The following is a 19,033-nucleotide window of genomic DNA, read 5'->3' on the forward strand; positions in this document are numbered from 1 at the left end:
AAAAATTCGGTGCAAAAAATTTCTAGAAAAATAATTTACTATATTTTTTTCAATTTAAAAATTGAAATTGAACCATACAATTTGAACAATTTTTTTTTGAAAAAAAAAAACTTAAAAAATTATGATTTTTTATTTTTAAGAATGACAAATTTTTTAATATTTTTCATTTTCTCAAAAATGAAAAATCATTAAAATTCCGAGGGGGAGTCAACTAAAAAATTTGGTGTACACCTACTTCATTCTTAAAAATAATTCATGATAATTCACGATACTTCAGATAATTCAGGATAATAATTCATGTCCCAGGTGGAAAAGTTCACGGTAGTAACTACCGGTAATTTTTCCGGGACTACCGGTAGCCACTACCGGTAATTTTTCCGAAACTACCGGTAGTCACTACCGGTAATTTTTCCGGTACTACCGGTAGTCATTACCGGTAATTTTTCCGAAACTACCGGTAGTCACTACCGGTAATTTTTCCGAAACTACCGGTAGTCACTACCGGTAATTTTTCCGGTACTACCGGTAGCCACTACCGGTAATTTTTCCGGGACTACCGGTAGTCATTACTGGTAATTTTTCGAGAGTTACAATTAAAATTTGTTATTTGGTAATAAATTTTGATTGTAATTCCCGGAAAAATTACCGGTAATGACTACCGGTAGTCCCGGAAAAATTACTGAGTGACTACCGGTAGTAACGAAAAAATTACCGGTAGTGAATATTCCGGTAGCGGGAGCGATAATGACTACCGGTAGTGACTACCGGTAGTCCCTACCGGGAACTTTTCCATCTGGGATACTTCAAGATAATTCATAGTAATTCGAGATAATTCAAAGTAATTCAAAGTAGTTCAAGGTAATTCATGATAATTTCATAATATTTCAAATAATTTAGGATAATTCAACACAAGTGTACACCTTAATTCACAAGTTATTTTCCCCTCGTAAATTTATAAAATTTTGAAAAATTTCTATCTTACTAAAAAAAAAATGAAAAAAACCATGAAATCTAGACTCAATTAGTATTAAATGAAAAAAAGTTTTTTTTTTTAAAAAACGGATATGAAAATGCAAACTAGTGTCTGATTTGGAGTGGAATACCTTATATGTATTCAAAAACCAAAAGTCATAAATCGTAATATTAACTTTTCCGCGAAAGGATTCTTTTTTCATGTATTTATGTATTCAGTGAGGGTGAAAAGGTGGCAGATTTCAATTTTTGCTGGTAAATTATTAGGTTGAGCTTTTGGAATTTTTTCTAGGAGGAAATGAATAAAAGTGCTATTTAATTATTGTTTTTTCTTCTAGAATATAGTAGATATACGAAATTTTTTCAGTAGAAACATTCGTTTTTGATCAGACCAAGTGAAAACAAAAAATTCAAGTAGAGAAAAATATAATTTTCTCCTGCAATTTTTTATTTTTAATTGTCTAAATAACTTTTTAGTTTATTTTAAATTTAGGTATAATATGAATACATTAAAATTCTATTTGTTCTTCTACATTATATACTTCAAATTTCAATGGAAAAATGATTAATATTTATATATTGATTAATTTTCGAATATAACAGTTTGAAACCCATAATAATAATAATAATAATATCATAATAACTGTTTTTAGTTCAAAACGAATATTTTAAATAATTTTATTTATGTATTTAATAAGAAAAAATTAATCATTTATAGTTAAAATTTCAGTAAATTTCTATTAACTAATTAATCAAATTTGATTTTTCACTTTATTTTTTGACTAATAATAACACCGGCACACAAAAAAAAAAAAATTTCGAGTGCGAAGACCGCCACATGGTAGGTTCTCTTCCTTAAGATGTATCTAAAGAGAAAATCCTAGTCCGACCTCGAGTTTGGTTCTTGTTTCATTTTTACAGGCCTGGTGGGGGGGTGTAGTTTGAGAAATTAACATATATGGGAAATTAATTTCTTTTATCAACTGAAAGTGAATGTTTGCTTATTCTAACTGTGGATTTTGATTCAGTGGCACTAATTACATGAAAATTTAATAAATACACAAATTTAAAAATGGCGGATCCAATATGGCGGACATAAAATGGTGGATTTTTTGAAAAATTTGCTTGGATTTCCTTGAAACTTGTTACTAGGGGGTTTTTCGGGTCGCTGATTACGAATTTGATGTCAAATTTTATAAATTCAATATGGCGGATCCAATTTGGCGGACCTGAAATGGTGGATTTTTGAAAAATTTGTTTGGATTTCCTTGAAACTTGTTACTAGGGGGTTTTTGGGGTCGCTGATTACGAATTTGATGTTAGTTTTTCAAAATTCAAAATGGCGGATCTAATATGGCGGACCTAAAATGGTGGATTTTTGAAAAATTTGTTTGGATTTTCTTGAAACTTGTTGCTAGGGGGTTTTTGGGGTCGCTGATTACGAATTTGATGTTAGTTTTTCAAAATTCAAAATGGCGGATCTAATATGGCTGAAAATTTTCGAAAAATTGTTTGGTTTTTGTAAAAAAATTGCTATTTTGGGCTGTTTAGGTTGCTGAATAAGATTCTGACACTTCTTTTTTTTAAATTTTGGAATAGTGAATTTAATGTGGCTGACAATAAAAATTTTTTTATTTTCTCGATCGTTTACCCTGAATCTGAATTCACCAAAATTTAGTAATGGCTTGATACTGAGGTATTTCTCCTCTGCATCGTAATCTTCTTATCTACTTTTGCCATGAAGGCATATTTTAAACCTAGAAACTTAGCCGAAAATTCGTTGCGGACAAAAAATACATTGGAAACCATTCCGATATCGAAAATATAAAAACCATATATACCTGTGTAATTAGTCTAAATAATTTTAATCATTTTTTAAAAATATAATGTAGTTATTTATTTTAATTTTAAATAAATAAATGCATTTTTTAATTAATTATTGTATTTATTTATTGTATTATTCATTGTATTTATATAATACAACAGTGTATCGATTAATTTAATAATTAATTTAACCCCTTCGGTGTGAGAGCAAAATATCATATAATGGTCCCAAAATGTTCAATTAATATTTGTCGACCAATTTTTATGAAACTTTTTCTTGTTATATTAACAATAATTAATTAATATTTACTTAATTATTGCAATAATTAATGTCAGTGATACCTATAGTGTCCTCAAAATTGTATGGGAGAATTTATTTACAATGAATACAATAAATTTTATTTATTTTGTGATAATATGTTCACGACCCAACGTTGGGTCGCTCACAGTGAAGGGGTTAAATAATATTGCTTCACTGTAAACATTTAATTTTATTGTCAGGTTAAAATTCTTTCGGTATGAGATGAATATAAATGACTTTTCTTTACATGAAGAGAAATTAGGTTTATTATCCAAATTTTTTTATATTTTTCATAGCTTCATGGTGCTGAAATCGTAATAGAATACGCTTTTATGAAAGAAAAAAAAAATTTTATAAAACTTATATTCAGATCAAGAGGAACCGTTTTATGTTTAATTATCAGCATCTGTGGGAACAGATTCTGAAAATTTGGCATTGGCTCTAGTTATTATGCTAGTCAACAGGTGATAATCTCTCCTCTACAGTTTGGGGACGATTATCCAAAATTACTGTATACTTCATTCCTTGCATTGCAAAGATATTTGACTTGCAAATTCACTTCGAAACAATTACATTCCGTATTTCTTCATTTTTATTATTTTCGAATTTAATGTTCTCTTGATTAAAATTTTTTTAAAAATTTTACTTCAAGTATATATTTATAAATTAATTAATAATTTCTTAAATAATTAGTCAAATTTATTTATTAATTAATTAAAAAATTAATTGACAAATTAGTTAATTAGTTAATAAATTAAGTATCATATTAACGTAGTTTTTTTTTTAAATAGTAAACAAATTTATTAAAAAATTCGTATGTCCATATTTAAAAAAAAAAACGAGTAAATAAATTCAATTATAAATTAGTTAACAAAATCGTTAACAAATTATGTATAAATAAAATTATTAACTATTTAGCATACACTAATTAATTAATTAATAAAAAAATTAATTAACAATTTAGTTAACAAATTCGTTAACTAATTTATTAACTAATTAATAAACAAATTCATTAACAATAATATTCAAAGAAAAAGGTTGGTGTTATTTTTGTGGCGGGTAATTTACTCCAATGTTAAAACCCATAATATTTAACTCACAATTAGCGTAAAATTTGTTGCGTGTTATTTTAACACCAATTCCAGTGTTAAAATAACACTTTGTTTTTCCTGTGTTGTTAATGGATTAGTTAATTAATTTGTTAAAAAATTTATTATTAATTTATTATAATATTATTTATTATAGTTATAATAATAAATTATAATAAATGAGCGAAAAGTTAAGTTGCAAACTGAAAATAAAAACTAATTCATAATACACATTTCAACCAGAAAACAAATATTTGTTTGAGGTGAAATTTGTTAATCGCGGATTCAAGCAGAGAGAGGGTGAGATAAATATAAATTTTTTTCTTTTTCTGTTAATGTAAAATGCAGATTAAAGTTTGCTTTCGATTGTGCAGTAAATATTGATAATCAACTTATTGAAATTAATGGTACTTGTGTGAATACAGGGGTTTTGATTGCATTCAATTTGTACGAGTGTCTATCATGGCTGAAATAATTACACAAATTATCACTTTGGGTTTATTACGCTACAAGCTCCATTGCATTTTCCAATAATCGCATTCTGAACGTGCCGTTGCACATTCTTTTGACTTAACGAAGAATTTTACACATGCTTCATGCACATGTTATACAATTAAAAACAATAATGTTACACTTACTAGTTACATTTACAAACCAATAATAATAATACACTACGAATATATAACATTTTTCAATAACCGAGGGCTGAAAAGCAAATCAGTGTAGGTCGGTGAAATAAAAAAAATATTATACTTTCTCATATTAATCACATGTGGAAAATATTTTCTTTCGACATTATTTAAAATATGAGGAATTTATCACTGAGAAAAATAATCACTATAGTCCAATCAACAAAAATTTGGTTGGGTTAACCAAAAAATTTGTTCAATTCAACAGAAATTTCTTTCTTGGACTAGCAAAAATGTTTGGTTGACACAATTAAATTTTTATTTGGTATAATAAAAAAAAAAAAAATTCTGTATTAATTCCTAAAAGTATAAAATTGAGACCAAAAATTGCATCAAATCTTTACAACGTTTTGATGCACATAAGTTATTTCAAAAAGAGATTGTTTTGTGTATCATTTTTAGAAATGATATACGAAACGGTCTCATTTTTTGATGCAAAAAATTTAATCAATTTATATCAATCATGGCCGAATTGAATCGACTCAAAATTAAACGAATTTTTTTCAGATATTTTGGTAATAGTACAATTGCGGAGACCATTTCACTATTTAATTTGACAATGAAAATAACAGAAAATCAAAGACAATGTGCAATTCGATAATTAAAAAGTGACAGCTTATAAACATAACCTAAAATGCATGAGAAAAAATTTGTCGATAAAATCAATATAGCCGAGCTTTTTAGAAGGTAGATGGCAGCACTCATCTATTTTCTTTCTTTACATTTTTTCTAAATTGTTTTTATAAAAAGCAAAACTGCCATCTACCTTCTAAAAAGCTCGGCTATATTGATTTTATCGACAAATTTTTTCTCATGCATTTTAGGTTATGTTTATAAGCTGTCACTTTTTAATTATCGAATTGCACATTGTCTTTGATTTTCTGTTATTTTCATTTTCAAATTAAATAGTGAAATGGTCTCCGCAATTGTACTATTACTAAAATATCTGAAAAAAATTCGTTTAATTTTGAGTCGATTCAATTCGGCCATGGTTGATATAAATTGATTAAATTTTTTGCATCAAAAAATGAGACCGTTTCGTGTATCATTTCTAAAAATGATACACAAAACGATCTCTTTTTGATATAACTTATGTGCATCAAAACGTTGCAATAGAAAAAGATACATACCAAGTTTACTGTGAATTATTTTGTTCTTTTAACTAAATTTTGATTAAAAATTCAAACATATATAATCAACAATATGGATAAAAAGAATTGTTACACTATAACAATCGGATTGTTAATATAGATTTTAAAAATCTAGTTTGTTATTGCAACAATTTTTTTGTTCGTCTAAAAATTCGAAATTGTTGTGATAACAGTAAATTTTTTAGGAAAACAAAAAATTTGTTTTCAAGACAAATCTGATTTGTTAGTTCTATATTAACAATTCAGTTATTAGATTTTACAATTCCTTTTTCTCCGTGAAAGTAACACCGAAAAAAAAATTCTGAAATTTAAACATTTATTTTAAAATATTTTATACTTAAATTCAGTATATAATATTCTTAAAATTAAAATATATTCTTCGTACTTAGTATATATTCTAATTTTAAGAGAATATTACATACTGAATTTAAGTATAAAATATTTTAAAATAGATGCCAAGTATATATTCTAAATTTTAGAATACTTTTTTTTCGGTCAACTGAAAACTGAAATCTTAGAAAATGAAGCCAAAAATGTTTTGCTGTCGAAATAAAACATTTTTATACAGTGAAAGAAAAAAAAAAGGAAAAATTTCAAAAACGAGGCAAACTTAATTTAAATAAACGATTTTTAAAAATTAATTTCTGCGACCTAAAATGATTAGCTCAGAAACCCTGGGACTCAGTTGGTAACGTTTTTTCCATTTTTTTTTGGGCGGGGGGGGGGGGGTTGGTACGACAAAAGGCGGTGTATTTTGAGGAGTGATAAGCAAAAATGTGTCAACAGTTTGTGCTTTGGGACTCAGATTGTGGAGAAAACCTATAAAATATTGTAAACTCGGTGCATCTACTCGGTGCGACCAAATGTTGTGAAAATTGTCAAAAAAACCGAATGTTGTGCTCTGAACGTTTCACATGGGAGGATTGATTTTTTGTATTTAAATCTGCATTCTCAAACGTATTGATTGAAAGGAAGCTTATAAAAATATTTTTTAAATTGTTTACAAAAAATTAGATCTATATAGAAATACCAATTATCTTAAAAAAAATTATTAATTTATTTTTAATTGATTCAATTATCTTATATTTAATTAAGAAATGTGGGAAATTTTTATTTCTTAAAAAAATTACCAAATAATTTCAAATTGTTTATATTTCTTAATTTTTTCTCAAATTTTTTACTATTTAAATGCGCAATTATTTTTTGTTTTTATTTCGAAACTTTTTTTTAATTTTATTTAAAAGCAAAAAAAAAAAAAAAAAAAACACTTGCAAATTTGGAATATAGTTGAAAATTGTCTCAGATTGTATAAATACTAGGAACTGATGAATATTCTAAAACATTATGAATTCTCACGTTCTTCATGAAAAAATATTACGTGTATGAATAAATAAAAAACGTTTAGTTATAAAGTGTGAAAAAAATTTAAATTTGAAAAAAAAAAAATAAAAACAAAAAAGTAAATAAATTAAATTTTTAATATATTCAATTTCTTCTTGGTCTAAGAATTAATTAAATGTATAAAAGTCAGGGCAAATTTTACGAAGAAAAAACTTTAAAAAAGAAAATTTTATTCAATGGACTAAAGTTTTTTTTTTATATAAAGTATCATTTAAATGAAAATATACATATTCCATTTGAAATTATAATCAGTGTGCGACTGTGACAAAAGGTTATAAAGGTTTTAATAAAGGTTTATGATTAAAAATACAATTTGTGGAAATGTTTTAATGTGACCAAGTTGTTAATGAAGAGCAGGTTATTGCATTCGATATTCAAAATTAAATTACCCACGTGTTGCAAGTTAAATTTAATTCCCTGTTGATGCAAATAATGTTTCGAAGGGGAATTATAAAAAGTTTCTCTAAAGGCTCCAGGCGCTTGTGTTAAAATTTTGATCATATAAAGATGAAACAGAAAATAACAATTTTTGAATTTTAAAATATGAAATAATTAAAAATTATTATAAAACTATTTAAATGATAATAATCCAAAGAATTTGTACAAAATCATTTATAATTTCAGTGTTACAGTGAAAAATTACATTGAATCGGACCTACCCTAACTTGTTCGTCTTGAAAAACTGAAAAAAATGGTGTATATTAAATCTCTCAAACACCCCAAAAATTTAATTTTAGAGCAAAAAAACCATATTTTTGTAGTTTTTGTATAAACTAGCTTGTAACTTTAACATTTTTGGTCAAAATTTAATATTTTTTTTTTCATTTTAAAGCTGAAGAAAAAAGTTTTTTTTAACTCTAACAAGTGTTTTTTGTTATAATTAAAAATAAGTCCAAAAAATTTTTAAAAAAATGATCAAAAATTGTAAATTTTTAAGTTATCTTTCAACTTAAACACTAATTTACTGTCACAATTTCATTTAGAATAATTTTTTTCTGTTCATGCTTTTATGCAGTATTTAATTCTGCGTCGAATGAGATTATTTGAACAGGATTCGTTAAAAATTAGCTGAGTTATTGCAGTTTTTATTTTCATAGTCACACTATTAGGTTTAATCTAGAATTAAATTCTCTTATTTTCTGCTTTTAATTATTACAGGTGTAATTTTGATTTACTTTCAACAACTTTTCCGTTATGTGAACTTTTCTTTCAAAAGTTTTCATTAAAAAAAATATACAAAAATCAATTCCCGTAAAATATTAAAGTTTTCATTTATATTATATTTAAATTTAAATTCCTTAATTCTAGACTATTATAAAAAAATTTTAAATCAATCTTACAAATAAAAATTAAAGACCAAAGTTAAAAGAAATTACTTTTAATTTTAAGTTTTCTCTCACAACAAACGGATATCCTGAGGATATCCTCAGAACATCCACACCGCCGTTACGTAGGATATTTTTGGGATATTTTCGGGATATACTGAGGATATTCTGGCATATCCTGAGTATATTCCAGAGATATCCTAGTGATATCGTGTGGGGATATTCTTGGGATAAACTTGGTATATCGTTAAAATATTCTAGAAATATCGTTAAGATCTCCCTAGGATATCATTATGATTCAAATTATGACTATTTGAGATAGCGATTTTTTGATACAAATAGGTTTCTCGTGATTGTCAATCATCTTTCAAATCTGGGCCTTGAAGTTTATAATTAGAGCATATGAGGAGCCGGATCGTGTAACTCGATTTGCGCTCGGGCCGGTCGCTCTGAAGCCAGTCAAGACGGTCAGAAAAGATAAAAAATAAAATTCGGAATTTTCAATTTTGAAAATTACTGCCATATAGAGAATGAAAATGCGCATCTTTTTCGTTAATGAAATTTTTTTGTACGATTATTATTTTTAATAATAATGGGAAAAAACTGCAAATTTTTTATTTTCGAATTTAATTAATTTTCTAAACATAAATCGTCACTGCTCGTACAAATCTTAGTGAAATTAATTGAAAATTGGTATACTTACGTATTTGGGTCTTCCGAAGACGATAAAATGATAAAAACATTTTAAAAAATTTATTGAAAAATTATTTGTTAATGTAAACAGAGACCTGTCGGTAAATACGTTTTCTCAACTTCAACGAGAAAAAGTATGCGGGGAACTTTCGAGTTAACAATACTTCCAGTGAGACATTTGTTTATTATTATATAAAGAAGTTTTTTGGAAATTTTCGTGCCGTTTCATCAACAACTTTAGAAGATATAAACATCTTATGAAAATGGAATTTGCGCGTCAGCACCATCGCCACAGCAGACTTCGCGCGGAGACCTACAATAGGTGAAAACTGATTCGTATTTTTTGTACTACATTTTAAGAAATATTTTGTTATTTATAAATAATTTTTCTTGATTAATTATTTATCATTTTACTATAAACTTTTTTCAATTTTTGCAAGTTTTTTTAATTCTTTTTACTAAATTATTGTAATGTAGGTTAATCTGTTTTGACCTTCGTTTGTTTTGATTTTCGTTTGTTTTGATGCACAACAATAATAGTGTAACAAGTGGCGTTCCATTTTAAATATTTTTATTGACTGATTGCACCTGAAATGAGTCAGTTTTCACTTATTGTAGGTCTCCGTGGGAAGTCTGCTGTGGCGATGGTGCTGACGCGCAAATTCCATTTTCAGAAAATGTTTATATCTTCTAAAGTTGTTGATGAAACGGCACGAAAATTTCCAAAAAACTTCTTTATATAATAATAAACAAATGTCTCACTGGAAGTATTGTTAACTCGAAAGTTTCCCGCATACTTTTTCTCGTTGAAGTTGAGAAAACGTATTTACCGACAGGTCTCTGTTTACATTAACAAATAATTTTTCAATAAATTTTTTAAAATGTTTTTATCATTTTATCGTCTTCGGAAGACCCAAATACGTAAGTATACCAATTTTCAATTAATTTCACTAAGATTTGTACGAGCAGTGACGATTTATGTTTAGAAAATTAATTAAATTCGAAAATAAAAAATTTGCAGTTTTTTCCCATTATTATTAAAAATAATAATCGTACAAAAAAATTTCATTAACGAAAAAGATGCGCATTTTCATTCTCTATATGGCAGTAATTTTCAAAATTGAAAATTCCGAATTTTTTTTTTTATCTTTTCTGACCGTCTTGACTGGCTCCAGAGCAACCGGCCCGAGCGCAAATCGAGTTACACGATCCGGCTCCTCATATATTTAAGCCAAAAATGCGATTTTCGACACTTTAAATTCGTTTTTTATGGGACTGACCGAATGAAAAATTTTCGTTCTAATACACGCACCGAAAGTACACCATTTCTTTCCTGTGTAGCGGGAGAAAAGTATGTCTTTTCAGTATATCCCCAGGATATCCCAAAAATATCCTACGTAACGGCGGTTTGGATGTTCTGAGGATTACCTCAGGATATCCTATGGACGTTTCCAGGATATCCTACATTAGTTTAGGATATCCTGAGGATATCCTGAGGATATCCTTTTGTTGTGAGAGAAAACTTAAAATTAAAAGTAATTTCTTTTAACTTTGGTCTTTATTTTTTATTTGTAAGATTGATTTTAAAATTTTTTATAAAAGTCTAGAATTAAGGAATTTAAATTTAAATATATACTTAAATGAAAACTTTAATATTTTACGGGAATTGATTTTTGTATATTTTTTTTAATGAAAACTTTTAAACGAAAAGGTCACATAACGTGAAAAGTTGTTGAAAGTAAATCAAAATTACACCTGTAATAATTAAAAGCAGAAAATAAGAGAATTTAATTCTAGATTAAACCTAATAGTGTGACTATGAAAATAAAAACTGCAATAACTCAGCTAATTTTTAACGAATCCTGTTCAAAAAAATCTCATTCGACGCAGAATTAAATACTGCATAAAAGCATGAACAGAAAAAAATTATTCTAAATGAAATTGTGACAGTAAATTAGTGTTTAAGTTGAAAGATAACTTAAAAATTTACAATTTTTGATCATTTTTTTAAAAATTTTTTGGACTTATTTTTAATTATAACAAAAAACACTTGTTAGGGTTAAAAAACTTTTTTCTTCAGCTTTAAAATGAAAAAAATATATTAAATTTTGACCAAAAATGTTAAAGTTACAAGCTAGTTTATACAAAAACTGCAAAAAAAACGGTTTTTTTGCTCTAAAATGAAATTTTTTGGGTGTTTGAGAGATTTAATATACGCCATTTTTTTCAGTTTTTCAAGACGAACAAGTTAGGGTAGGTCCGATTCAAAGTAATTTAATTTTTAAATTTTTTGTAACACTGTGTTATCATTATAAGAAATATATTCAATATGTATGTCAATAATTGAAATAAAATAATTAACTAATAATTGCAATTAAAATTAAAATTAACAATAATTTGCTTTCTAAAAAGAAAATTTTTTATTTCAAAAATATCTTTTAAATTTATTTAACTAGATAATTAGTTTATTAAAGTATAATAAAAAGTGTTTTTCAAAATTTGTTTACATTAAACTCTTTTAATTTTTAAATACTAATTTACATTTTTGAATGAAATTTGTTCATTGTGTAATGTTGTTAATTAATTAACAATTTTTGTAAATGATTGAATAACCGCTACACTGAGACTAATATTTTCTCCTGTCAACAAAATATATTTTTATTGTTATTTAAGCAATTGAACTTTTTTAATTAGCCAAGCAAAATTTTTGGTAATTAAATTCACATTCATTCAGACAAAGATTTATTTAATCAATCAAATTTTTTTTTTGGGCCAATTAAATATATTCTGTTGCACAAATATCAATCATAATTTATATATAATCAATGCGAAATATTTGTCTCCGTGTAAATAAAATTAATTAATGACTATTTAATTGATTATCGGTAAAGTAATTAATCCCCAATCAATAAAATAATTATTAATAAATTATTTATGTGAGAGTGCTATTTATTATAATAATAGCAAACGTTGGTAGACAGAGTGACGCCAATGACTCGTTAGAAAATTTATTTATTTTTTATAAGAGAAATAAATTCAAAGCAAAATTAAAAAAAAAAAATGAAAAAATATAATAAAATTAGAAAAATGTCGATTATAATATTTAAAAATTGAGAACTTGACCCAAGTAGTAGGTAATATTATACCCTAATTACTAATCTTTCAAATCATATTACTGTGAAATTATGCGCTTCTTGGGGAGTGGGAAAAATTGTGAATTAAACGATAATAGAGAGAATACGTTTGAGAATGCAGGTTAATATTAAAGAGTGATTGGTGGCTTTATCTTTTTTATTTTTTTGTGTGATTTGGAGAACGACTAATATTGTGAGTTAAGAATTTGCTTTTTGGTATTCCCACCGTCTTGACGTAGTTGACGGTCTCGGCAGTTGCTTCGGTGAGGGCTCTTCGTAGCCTGGATCGGCGAACCTGAGCCAATGTTCGTGGACAGAGAACGACGCCCTGGGCCCCTGAACCAGATGCAGAAGCGGAACCAGAACCGGAACAAGAACTTGGTACCGGTGGAGGTGGTGTTGTTGCAGACGTGGTAGGCGACGATTTGCACAACCAGGGAAACTGAGTGTTTTACGGTGTTTAAGTATCACGATCATTTTTTATGCTCCACTAATTATTATTATTATTATAATTATTATCATATATAAACACTAACTAAAAATTATATACTTTTATTTTTAACTATAGATTCATTCTAATACAATAAAGAAAATATAACATTCTTATATAATTACTCTTTGTCTACAGAGAATATTGCAAAAGCTTCACATCAATTAATTTTAAAATATATATTTAATATTTCACTTTTAATCCTTCTTTTAAAATATAATTAACAGTTTTCATTTTTGGGATATCTAATTAGAAAATTGAATTTTAATTGAAAAATTTAAATCATTTCATAGTTATGGTACAATTAGAGTAGAAAGAAATTCTTATTATTTAAGATATATCTGGAATTAAAATAATTTTTAAAATAATGTTTTTTAAAAATTTTAATTGATGTGTTAAAATAAGATAAGGCAATTTTCCTCAAATGAAATGTAAAAATTAAAAGATATTGAATTGGCTTGAAACAATGGTAAATTTATTATTATATATAAGAGTAAAAAATCCGTAAAATATTAGTTCATTCAAAAAAATTGTAGAAAGTGAAAGAAGTTAGAATTCTGAAGTTTCAAGTGACACAGTAATTTTCAAATTCATATTGCTGTAATAAAATTTTACGAATTTTAATTTTTATATAATAAATTTAAAGGTATTTTTTATATGCTTTTTAATGATAAAAAATTTTTTTCTTAAATTTTAATATCTCTTTTATTAAAATTACGTCTTATTTTCCAGAACAGTACTGAAAATGACTTTAACTCCTTTTAGTTTTTATAAATTTTTTTTTAAATGAGCTGATATTTTAGGAATTTTTTATCTTCATAATAATTTTAAACCAATCAAATAACTTTTAATTTTTTACTTGTATGAGAAAGAATGTCCCATATATGTGAATTTTAGAAAGCACTTGAAATTCACCCATTTTGGAGCGTTAATTTTAAAAAACTTTTTCTTAAATTCAACATAAAGCTGCCAATTTTATCTGATAATTTAAATACAGGACCTTTAACCTACTGCCTTCTCTGAGAGCGTTAAAGAACGTAATTCCCTTAATCCCCCATCAGACGTTGGAATAAACGATTTTAGACGATAACAGTCACATGAGTAGGCGGAGGGTTAAAGCGCTGACAATCAGTATAAAAATTCAGCAAAAAGAATCAATAAAGTTTGTCTTAAAAATGTTACAACTTGAAATAAAATTCTTTGAATCTCTTAAAATAAGATTTTATTTTTACAATGACAACTCAATGGAATATTTAAATTTTTCACTTTTAAATTTAAATATTTAAAGCTTCTTTTTGAATAAAAAATTTTATCAACTGTAAACATAGTTTTCTTAACTGTAATTTTTAAATTTCTTTATTTAAATTTAAAACTTTTTTAACTTTAAAGTACTTTAATTTTTAGTTTTTTTTTAATATAAAAAAGTTACCACAAATGGAATGTATTGTTCCAATGGAAAATTATTAATTGTTAAAAGCCAATTTGTTGAATTCTTTTTACATGAGAAAAATATTGTAACGGTTACAAACAGTGTCTCTATTAAAATATGTTGACGCACTGTAAAAACTGGCCGTCTTAAAAGTACAAAAAACGTCTTGTTTTAAGACGTTTTTTGCTTCTAAGACACTAAATGTGTCTTAAAAAAATACGTTTTTTGCACTTTTAAGACGACTAGTTTTTGTAGTGAAGAATAGCTTTTCTATCGTTTTTGCAAAAAGATAATGTAAATTGAAACTTTTTTTTTTTTAATTTAATAAGTGAACTTCCAGATGCAATAAGTGTCTCTAAGCTGGAAATTCTGAATTAAAGTTTTTACAAAACAATTTTTAAAATCTAAAAAATAATTTTTAAATTTTACAATACATTTTGTAATTTTTAGAAAATAATTTTTAAATTTTGCAAAACAATTACAGCAAGCTTTACAAAACAGTTTTTTAGTTTTACAGAATAGAATGTAATATTTGTATAAATCTTTGTAGTATTTACGAGAAAATCCATATAACTGAAATAGGAAAACGATAAGAACTATGCTGTCGTTACAATTTTTTCTCCATAAATTATGTTTGATTAATAAATTATTAATCTAAATTCAACAAATAAGTTTTATAATGCCATAACTGTGAAATTAGACATTAAAACTGTTTATAAAATAAACCAAAATTTATAAAATTAATTTTTGCAATTTCTGCTGTTCTAACATTTGGAAAAAGTTATTTTAAATAAATTATGAATCCTTGTTAAATAATTGATAAATTACTATTTTTTGGCTAAATTGATTTTTTGTAATCAATGAAAAGTTGTTTGCAATTAAATTTATATTTTTAAATTTTTTTCAAAAATTGTTTCAACTATTATCACACGTTTAATTTTGAAATAGATTTAAAAATATTTCTTTTTCTCAATATTTATATATACGATTTAAAGTGTGAAAACTTTATTTTCTATAGAAATAAGGTTTTGTTAAAATTTCGCAAATACTGTCATTTGTACCTCGAGTGACTATGTCAAATATTTTCCTCTAAACATGATTCACTCAAGAGATTGACGGATAACATGGGTAGATATTTGAGAATAGTAAACCGAGATACGGGGAAACACTTGAAATTACGAAGATTCGTGCCGTACAGGGTGTGTAGAATGTGCCTCTGACGAAATGGTTTGTTTGATTTACGAGAGCGGGTGGAAAGAGAGAGAGAGAGATAGAGAGAGAGAAAGTCAAGGCGGAGGGCAGGGAAGGGGGGGGGGTCATGAAACTGTATGTGCTTTCGGAACTAGTGCTGACGTAGTTCTATTGGAAAGTCCAACTACTGTAGACGATTTGCACTTTGATATCAACAATACGTGTCTGGAAATGAAATTGACAGAAATAAATTTCTCAAATTTATTTTTCACTAAGATATGCTTCAGTAATTCTATTTCCAAATCGAGTTTATTCTTAGCCGCATGTGCAATTTTATATATTTGTGTGTAAATTTATTCAAGACACATATTATTATATTTATTTATATCAAAAGTAAAAATAAAATTAATTCAATTAATTTCTATAAGGAATTAATTATAATTATAATAATTATTAAGTAATTAAAATTTCTTAAATATAACTAAAAATACAATTTAGTCAATTTTCTATTTATTTAAAAAATTGATTACTGCTTTTTCAATAAGTCCAACTATAAGGGTCATTCAATTATAACGCTAGCATATTTTAAATCTTTTTAAAAGTTTTATTTCAGTGGTAAAAGTAATTTTGATATCAGTAATAAAAGACAGTTATAACCAGACTAAACGTTTTTTTGTTATGTATTTTGGTGTCTGTAACGCAAGTAACATACTCACTAAATTTGAATTACTCTCTAAATCTGAATTTGTAGAAATGTTTACTAATTTGAATTAGTCAAATTTAACTAATTCTAAAGCAAAAAGTGAGTCACTAATTTAAATTAGTAAATATTTTTACTAATTCAGATTTAGAGAGTGGTAAAAATTTTAACTAAAAATATTTGAATTCTACACTGAGAAAAATGTTTAGTCAGAGCAACCAAAATTTGGTTGGGCCAACAAAAAAATTTTGTTGGTATTTAAGCAACCAAACTATTTGTTTGAGTCAATCAAAAAATTTGGTTGAGTGTTTTTTGTTGGCACAACAAAAATGTTTGGTTTGCTCAACCAAATAATTTTGTTGGCCTAACCAAATGTTTGGTTGAGATAACTCTACGACTTTGTTTCAGCCAACCAAAATTTCGTTACAAGAACAAAAATTGCCTAACCAAACAATTTTGTTGCAAACACTAAATTTTTTTTCTCAGTGTACGGTGTTTCTCAAAAATATGGATTAGAATTAGTGACTCACTCTTTTTGCTTTTGAATTAGTTAAATTTTACTAATTTAAAAGCAAAAAGAAAGCCATTAATTCAAATTAGTTCACTTTTAGGAAAGCAGGTCTAGAAAAGTTTGAAAATTTTTACGAATCAATGAATTTCGAAGGGGAGGGGGGAGGGTAAAAATTTGTGAAAAATAATTGTTAAAAGTGACTAATTCAGATTTAGATACTAAAAAGTGAATTCTTAAAAGTAGTAAAACTATTCTCTAAATTTGAGCTACTAATTTACATTAGTATGATTTTTTACTAATTTTTAGTAAAATATTACTATTTAATTCAGTAGTTTATAATTTTTTTTACTAAAGCTTTAGTAAAAAGTGACTAAAAAGTAATGAAAATTCTTACTAATTTAAATTAGTAGCTCACTTTTCACTAATTCAGATTTAGAGAGTAAGTTTTAATCTGAAAAAAATATGTACAGTAAATTCTTTTGAATTTGATGTCAGTAGTAAAAATTTGTATGAGTCAGACTTGTAAATTTGGTACTTTCTAAAAAATTAGAGAAAATTCGTTAACTAATTTAAATTAGTGAAAATCTAATTTTTAGTCACTTTTTACTGAATCTTTAGTAAAAAAAAAATGTTAAACTACTAAATCAAATAGTAATATTTTACTAAAAATTAATAAAAAATTTTAATAATGCGAATTAGTAGCTCACTTTTAATTAATTTAAATTTAGAGTACGATTTCATTTAAAACTTTCATTTCATTTTTTAATGCTAACGTAATACTTGAAATGTACCTAAATTTTCAATTTTTATTATAAATTTAATATTGTTCTCAAAAATTATTACAAAAAATATAGTAAACATTCAATGATTGTTCAAAAGAAAAAAATGTAAATTTAAATAACCTCAAATAATCAGTTAATTGACTATTATCAAATAAATATTTATTTGTATCAAATAATTATTATTTGATATGGTATTTCTTTGAAATAAAGAAATTATTGGTTCAAATACAATTTATTTAATTTAAATAAAAAATATCTGGTTCAAGTAAATACTTATTTGATAATATTCAATAAAATTTTCAATTAAAAGGAACAGTGAAATTATGTCAAAAACACGGATTTGGACTTTCCAATAAAAGAACTATCTCTCTTAGCCACACAGTGTTCATGACAAATTTTTTTTTTTTTTTAGCAAATGCAGGTGTATCAGCGTGTGCGAAAAACTACGCTGAGGGATTTTTGAATCACGTCAAATTGCACCTTTCGTGATTTCCGCATTCTAGTTTCAGCTACGTGTAGGTGCAAATCGAAACACCACACCAACTATATAATATATTAGTTAGGATTCAAGCTTTTTCTGAGGGAGATAGCAGCGTAATGAATAAAAAAAAGGGACAAATTTATGTAATACTTATTATATTTTTTTGCTAAATTGCGAGGGTTAAAGAAAAACAAATTGTGTATCCTTTTTTTTCTAACGACAAAAGCTGAACTTCAAAGTAGATTTTAATTTATTGGAAGAATGACGAAGTTTTAAAAAGAAAAGACTTTTTTTTGATTACTTTTTCTTTTCTTGGTACACGGTGGAGGGAATAAAAGGCACCATTAAAAAGTTTTACCCGCAGATATATATAGTTATATTATTGGCATCTTCAAATAGTTCATCAAACTGCTTTAGATTCTCTAAAGTTAATTGTCATAGTCTCTTTATTATAAACCTGGAAATAACGAGGATCGAGAGTTGTAAAAGCTTTGTTATTGTACAAGAATAAATTTTCTTTTTTCTTTTTTAAAGTAACATTCAAAGCAATTTGTGTATACTTTTTTTTTATTTCTTTTCACATTATTGTAAAAGTTTAACTATTTTATTTTCTCTCTAATCAATTTTCTTTCTTTCTACTGATTTGAGAGTGCGCATCAAGTAAAAAAGTTATTGCTGATGTAAAATGAAAAAGAAATTTATCTTTTATTTATTCCATTTTTACAATGAAAATTTTCTTCAATAAGAAATAAGTTTATTTTTTCATGAAGAAAATATAAAAAAAAAAACATTATCTACATAGTTTTTATTTTTTAAAGACTTAAAAACATACTTTGAAGATTAAAGTCAAAAAATTTGTCTCTTTTTCAAA

The 19,033-nt window shown here is 25.8% G+C and overlaps 1 protein-coding gene across 3 annotated transcripts in view; it reads right to left on the bottom strand.

The window, feature by feature from the left end:
- The window catches only part of LOC127286437 (small conductance calcium-activated potassium channel protein), a 253,614-nt gene that overhangs the window by 126,664 nt on the left and 107,917 nt on the right, over positions 1-19,033 (bottom strand). For 2 of the 3 annotated variants that reach the window (XM_051312864.1, XM_051312865.1), the window contains exon 4: positions 12,805-13,020. The exons of the other annotated variant lie outside the window; for it this stretch is intronic. In XM_051312864.1, the coding sequence (XP_051168821.1) occupies positions 12,805-13,020 (216 nt within the window). The remainder of the gene's footprint in view (positions 1-12,804; positions 13,021-19,033) is intronic. 3 annotated transcript variants of the gene reach the window in all.

Source organism: Leptopilina boulardi, unplaced genomic scaffold (assembly GCF_019393585.1).
Source record: "Leptopilina boulardi isolate dan_hultmark-lab unplaced genomic scaffold, ZJU_Lbou_2.1 LbouV2_354, whole genome shotgun sequence".
In the NCBI taxonomy this organism is placed as follows: domain Eukaryota; kingdom Metazoa; phylum Arthropoda; class Insecta; order Hymenoptera; family Figitidae; genus Leptopilina; species Leptopilina boulardi.